At 44.1% G+C, this 6,911-nt stretch overlaps 1 protein-coding gene across 1 annotated transcript; it reads left to right on the top strand.

Moving 5' to 3' along the window:
* The first annotated feature begins 2,778 nt into the window (after positions 1-2,778).
* Positions 2,779-4,594, top strand: LOC105904398 (transcription factor HES-7.1-B-like). Its single transcript, XM_012832277.3, has 3 exons — positions 2,779-2,953; positions 3,260-3,355; positions 3,492-4,594. Exons 1-3 carry the CDS (start codon positions 2,897-2,899, stop codon positions 4,068-4,070), a joined length of 732 nt encoding a protein of 243 aa, XP_012687731.2. The 5' UTR covers positions 2,779-2,896; the 3' UTR covers positions 4,071-4,594.
* Positions 4,595-6,911: the final 2,317 nt, after the last annotated feature.

Raw genomic sequence — 6,911 nt, 5'->3', positions numbered from 1 at the left:
GCAAGTTCTCCGTCATTCAGAGCAAGTCGGCTTTTCGGTGATCTAAAATAGACAGAGAACGTGTGCCGCCAACAGGAGGCGGCACGCGCCGGCCGGAGACATCAGAAGAAAAGCCCCGCGTGAGGTACGCCACACGGCTCCTCGTTAAACAAAAGGTGAGGATTTTAACAACTAACCGCCAAACTGGTCGTCTTCCTCGAGAGACAATTGGAAAGACACTGAACGAGTCAGGAGTCATGACAGCTGGCCTGGACTTACTTTTGATATATCACAGACGTTCGCCTGCTGTTTATTTAGCCGACATGCATTGTCTTTATGCAAGGTGGGTTTTGTCTTTTTTAAGTTAAGGTTAGATACGTAATGTGACGTAGGCTAGCATATGACACATGAACCCATGTAGCCTAAACGTATTTAATCATGGGGAAATAAATCCTTCCCTACCTGTGAAATTCACTGTTTAATGCAAAACGGCAAAGATATCTGACCTGGGCAAGCGTAACTCACTGATTACAGCCGTTCATTAACTCACTGCAAATTGCCGCATAAACTAACATAATGTCTAAATATTCTTCACAAACATGGTTACACCGTAATGGCTTGCGAATTGTATGTTAGACTGGTCGTTGTTGTTATTCTTGACTCAACTCCGAACTCTAAGTATTTTAAGTTTAAATACATAACTGAAAAAAGTATGATGTCCGTTTTCTGAAAGGATATTTAAGGAGGAGGATAAAAACTTATGAGGTGTGAGGCGATGTTGTGTTTCTATTCACGTCCATTTATTTAAAGCACACATTTTTTCATCGGTATTAAGAACGAACTGTCATTTTCCGAAAAAAAACTATTGGGACGCCGCTCTAATGAAGGAGATGAGCCATGCATTCACGTGAACTCCGTTGGTGTCTCAACACGGACGTATGTGCTGCTTGGAGGTGTCTACGTGTGTGTGAAGCAGAGAAAACATCCCTCTCTTCATTCTCATGGCAGTGCCACCACGAGACACATTTTGCGCGTTTACGACAATCCTGTCCATTTCTACCACCAATAGAGTACGACTATATCTCGTGCCCCCCCCCCCCCCCCCCCGCAAGCATTCAAACAGTTTGTTCTCAACTTTGTGATGACAGCAGAGCGGTTGGTGTGAGTGACTGCATGGCAGCTGGTGAACCACACCTGCACGCGGACGCATGAACACATTTCCGAGGTGATTGCAAAACGGATGTGCTGACACCAACACGGACACCAAACCTCGCTCACGCACGCACCTAAGCTCCAGTTCCCATAGAACGTGTGGACGTGCACCAGTGAATTGGCGTATAATTGTGAGCTGAAGCGTGTGTGTGTGGACGTGTGTGTGTTCGCACATTTTAAATGTCTCGGGCTGTTCCCACGGGAACTTTAGATAGATTTAGCCTACTCTCAGAAAGGGAAACGTTTATCTGACCGCTTTTATTTGACCTCCTCTGTCAAATATGTATTTTAGCCTGACCAGCTCATCCTTCGCTGTGCGAGATCCTTAACAGATGCGTTAAAAAACACAACTTTTGCATATAAACCTTAACCACACAAATCTGCAACGCTTTACCTGAAGTAATGTCACATTGTCTCAAAATGATAAGTTACACGCTGAACACAAACCAAGCCACGGAACCATATCCAAAGGATGAATAAGTGCCTCCTTTCAAAACCACGTCACCAAAACAGCCTAAATGGCACAGAGGCTTACATATCCGTTTGATGTTTTTTTTTTGTATGAACCAACTAACCATAACATGTTACATATATATATTCTGACCAATCATAACATGCTACATGTATTATCTGACCAATCATAACATGTTACATGTATATTCTGCACTGTTTGCATTTTGCTGGTTTAAAAAACAATATGCAGCACCACGCGCCCTTTACGCTCTTTGCTCCGCTGTTGTTCGTGTTCGTTTGTTGTAATTGTTTAATTGTAAGCTTTGCGCAAAACAGGAATGGGCTCGTGGTTTTGCATACCCGACTTTGGACTTTGATGTCTGAGTGTCAGGAGAAAGTGTGCTTCGTGGTCGGATTTAGTTTGTGATTTAAGAACCGGTGGAGTGGGGGTTCTCACCATGAGAGAAGCTAAAGGCATTGCATGCGCGTGCTCCTGTTGTGCACCGCAGGGTTCGCAAGAATGTGCCGCTTTGTAGTTAATACACACGCACGTGCCCACGGAAGTCTGAGGTGCGATCGCGTGCCATCACGCACCTTTGATTTGCATAGAGGGCGACGCGTGTCAGAAGGCCATGAGATTGGCATGCCCATGAAGAATGTAGGCTAGTTTTTATCATTATAAGACGTTAAACAAACTCAAGCCATTGTGTGTTTTCATAAATATTCCCTGTCTTTGTAGGCTACTTGAAGTATCCATAATGTATCATTTAGATAAAGAATAATTTCCAACAGGTTGTAATCTCTCTAGCCCTGCTGTCATTCTGAACTTTAAGGATTCACTGCTCATTGGATCAACGTTGTTCCCATGTGAAATATAGCCTCTGTTTGTAATAGTCATGTAATCTGTTTATTTATTTGGTGGTTATTTTCAATGCCCGATTATTCATTATTTCTCCTTAACCCACCCCTTCTCGTACCTCTACTTGGACAGACAGGCTTCACGCGCTTCACACACTTGTCCCGATCACAGGGCCGCAGAAGGTCACGCGATTGGCCAGTAGTAGGGGCGTGGTCTGTGAGTGTTGGTTTATATAGCCTGTAGAGTCGGGGGCAAGTCAGAACTGCTTAAAACCACTGAGGACACATAGGTTTGCGCGACGGTCCATGTTAGCGGCTAGACCTTTATTTACCTGAATTTTGAAGTTTTTCTTCATCGATTTGGTTTTCATTGGATTTGAGGATTACCAGACCAATGGCGGCAAACATGAGGCTGCAGTTAACCGTCCGACATGTCAAACTAGACCGCAAGGTAAGGCCGGGCCCACTTTCAAAGTGTTTTGAACGTACAGTGGAAAATGTTTACCTATATTGTTTAATTTGATAATGTTAGTCTTCTATGATTGATAAGATTTGCTAAAACTATTCGTTCTTATGCCGTTCGAAAAACCTGATCGTAACAGGCTGCATTCTGTAAAAACAATGAACTGGTTAACTGCCGAACTATTTGCGGTTGTGGTAGCTGCATTAGAAAGCCTGTGGTTTACTCACTCGATCTAATAGTTGTTGTTGGTCACTGCTTTAAATCTGGACCCCAATTGTTTCGTTTCCCCTTCAGCTCCTGAAGCCCCAAGTGGAGAGGAGAAGGCGGGAAAGGATCAATCTTTGCCTAGACACACTCCGTAAGACGCTGATGCAGGACCGTGAGAACCAGGTAGGAAGACTGACACCTCGTTATTTGTCAAAACTCATTCTGAAATCGGTATGTGCCAAAGTAACAACACAAATTGTACAGAAACTTTAAATTAAACATCCTTTCTCTCTCTATCCCTCTCTCTCTCTCTCTCTAGAAAAGAGCAGAGAAAACAGAGATTCTGGAACACACTGTTACTTTTCTGAGGAACAGCAGTACCCATGACAACAGTGGTCACCAGGACAACCTCCAAAATGGCTTCTCCACCTGCCTGCAAAGAGCATCCGAATTCCTTGAGACAACAGGACTGGCTACAAATCAGAAGCTGATGCTGTCATCAAGACTGGACATGGTTGCTGTCGGTCGCCATCATCATCATCATCTGAAATCTGACGTCCAAGTTCCCCTCTGTCCCCCCACCGTCTCCAAGCAACAAAGCTCATCCGCTTTGAAAGCTGTGGTGTGGGGTCACAGGTCAGCCTGCCAGATCCCGCCTCAGAAAGCTGACATTAGTGGGCACATCTACGCCGACGTCAACGCCAGCATCAGCAGAAGTTCTCTTGGGCCTCTTTCTTCCCCCTCTTGCGGACGTCAGCTTCCAACAGACTCTCATGTCCAGCACTCTGCACAAGCCTCCAGCCCCATCACGGCAGGCTCAACACACATTGGAGAGGGAGGCTGTCACCCCCGGCAACCCCCGCCACCAACCCAGCCCATGTGGAGGCCCTGGCCTTGAGCTGTCAATCATGCCTGCAGCTTGGCAACCACTCTTCTCTAACTGATGGACATATGGAAGAGAGTGAGACGTGATGCTCAGATTTGATCTATACATTCCATGGCATGCTAACTTGGCAAGTCATAAAGTGGACCAAATTATGTGTGTAAATATATGTATAATTCACATTGCATGTATATATATGTTCTGAATTTGATGACTTATAGGACATTTGTTTACAAATATTATGACAGCATTTTGCACATCGTTGGGAAAAAGGCTGCAAGTTTTTAAAGGTTCAGCCCACAGCCAAAGGGTTTCTGATTTGACTGCCCCAAGCAGACTGCCTTACACAGAAACATTAATGATACTTCAGCCTGTTAGCTGGATAACAGTGTTGGCTTTATTTTTTTAGATAATTTATTATACAGACGTATTTTGCACATTTGACTATTTATTGTTGATTTTTGTCAGTTGTTTTTCAAAGAAAATAGAAATTATTTTGTATATTTTGATAACGGCAAAATAAATACATAGAAAACCAATGGATGTGTTGCTTGTTTGTTTTCATAGATGATCTGTCTGTCTGTCTGTCTCTCTTTCTTTATCTATCAAACATAAAAAATGAACCAAATCTTAATACCAATGGGTGCTTGTATGCATGCCACGCGACAATCTGTGCATCAAAAAGACGGTTGGCTGGCGCGTGACCTTGGTACCCAGCGTCCTTTTTGCCGCTCGCACATAATGGGAACGTTAGACCCAGCGCGCGCGCGCACACACTTGTCATGTAAAAAATGTTGCGGGCGCGTGTTGCCACTTTCTTTGAAACGAGGTGAGAATTCTCCAGCAACCGGTTGCTGGCGGCGCGTGCTTGGTGGCGGGACTTCAAAAGCTGAGCCCCTCATGGGAAGCTTTCTCCGACCCGTGCGAACAACCGTTCTAATGTGAGACACCTAACTTTACAGAGCCATCAATTTAACCAGTCGCCCGCTTCAAAGGAGGAACGTCAGAACACCTAAAGGTGTGAACAATCTTTTGATCCTACGAATCAAAGACTTCTATGTGCCATTAGCTGACATCTGTAGGCATGGTTTCTTAACTGGTTTAAACGTCTCAATCGGACAACGTTATAAATTCCAGTGTAGGTAGTTGGAGGCTCCGACACGAATGTAGAGATAGAGAAACTAGAGCTAGTTAGATCTTTTGTTCAAATCCCTGCATGCTCGAAGTGTCGACATATTCAGTCGAGTAAAAAGTAAATATCCTGTGCATTTGGGTTAAAAGACGTTTGTGAAACACGCGTGTTTTTCAGAGACATAGAGGCGGGTACTGCGGAGACGGCAAGAGAGCTGAGACCGTTCCGTGTGTGTGTGTGTGTGTGTTCCTCTGTGTTTCCCACGTTAGCACTGATGACACATTTGGCGCACTCCAACTGCTCCAGCGCGTGCCATTTCGTGCACGGGGAGCGTCAGAGTGGCAATTAGCAATTTGGCTTTTGAAGTAACCCCCTCTCAAACACCTCTGTCTTGCACTCTCTCACACATAAAAGACTATCTGAGGTATGTAATACTGTTTTCTCTGCAATTATAGTGAACCGATATAGTTTTAGAGTAGACCTGTGCTCTGTGGCTATGTGTATCAATTGGAGTGTGTGTAAATGGTTGCATCTGTAAATGGTTGTGTGTGTGGTTGTATATGAGAGAAAGCACACTAAACAAACACATTCCTCTCGCACACACACACTTACTCACTCTGTCTTTCTCACACACACACCCTCATTCAGGCACTTTTGTTCCCACAGAATGATACCTGCACGTGTGTGAGAGTGTATACGTGTGTGTGTTCTCACATTTGAAATGTGTCTGCCGGCTCTTTCCCATGGGAAAGTTCTGTGTGTCTGAGAGCAAGCGAGAACGGAATAGAGAGAAAGCAAGAGAGATGTGAAGTTTAGACTAAAGCGGTATGAACAGCCTAGTACGAACCCCACCTCAGAAAAAGTTGGGACGGTATGGAAAATGCAAATAAAAAAAGAAAGCAGTGATTTATAAATGTACCTTGACTTGTATTTCATTGCAGACAGTATGAATTAGATTAGATTAGATTCAACTTTATTGTCATTGCACAGTGTACAAGTACTGAGGCAACGAAATGCAGTTAGCATCTAACCAGAAGTGCAAAGCAGAAGAGTGCAGAGTACTGTATGTGCATAATGGTAATATAAATATAGATAAATAGGATAATACAGTATGACATAAGATATAAGTGGTATGACGGGGTTGGGACGGGGGCAATTTAGGGCTAGTAATGAGGTAGAATAATTAAATAATGATGCGATTTGGAACAAGTGATGTCAACAGGTCATTGTTATCATAAAACTTTACTGTGCTAAAAGGAAGCCTTATGTTAACCGTGTCCAGAAGCGCTGTCGACTTCTCTGGGCTCTGAGGCATCTGGGATGGACCCTCACACAGTGGAAATGTGTATTGTGGTCAGACAAATCAGTATTTCAGGTCTTTTTTGGAAGAAATGGACGCCGTGTGCTCCGGACCAAAGAAGAAAAGGACCATCCAGACTGTTACCAGGGTCTGTCATGGTATAGGGTTGTGTCAGTGCCCTTGGTCTGTCATGGTATGGGGTTGTGTCAGTGTTCTTGGGAAAAGTAATTTACACTTCTGTGATGGCACCATTAATGCGAAAAGTACATTGAGGTTTTGGAGCAACATATGCTGCCTTCAAGACGACATCATTTCCAGGGAAGCCCATGCATATTTCAACAAGACAATGCAAAACCACATTCTGCACACATTTCAAAGACATGGCTGAGGAAGAAGGGTGTGCGGGTGCTGGACTGGCCTGCCT

This window comes from Clupea harengus, chromosome 8 (genome assembly GCF_900700415.2).
Source record: "Clupea harengus chromosome 8, Ch_v2.0.2, whole genome shotgun sequence".
Classification (NCBI taxonomy): Eukaryota; Metazoa; Chordata; class Actinopteri; order Clupeiformes; family Clupeidae; genus Clupea; species Clupea harengus.
This window is presented reverse-complemented; position numbering and strand designations above follow the sequence as displayed.

Excerpts from the sequence above, each read along its gene's own strand:
- LOC105904398 (XM_012832277.3), top strand. The coding sequence starts at position 2,897 with ATGGCGGCAAACATGAGGCTGCAGTTAACCGTCCGACATGTCAAACTA. Across the intron at positions 2,954-3,259 it reads ATGTCAAACTAGACCGCAAG|CTCCTGAAGCCCCAAGTGGA; the intron begins GTAAGGCCGGGC and ends TTTCCCCTTCAG. Across the intron at positions 3,356-3,491 it reads TGCAGGACCGTGAGAACCAG|AAAAGAGCAGAGAAAACAGA; the intron begins GTAGGAAGACTG and ends CTCTCTCTCTAG.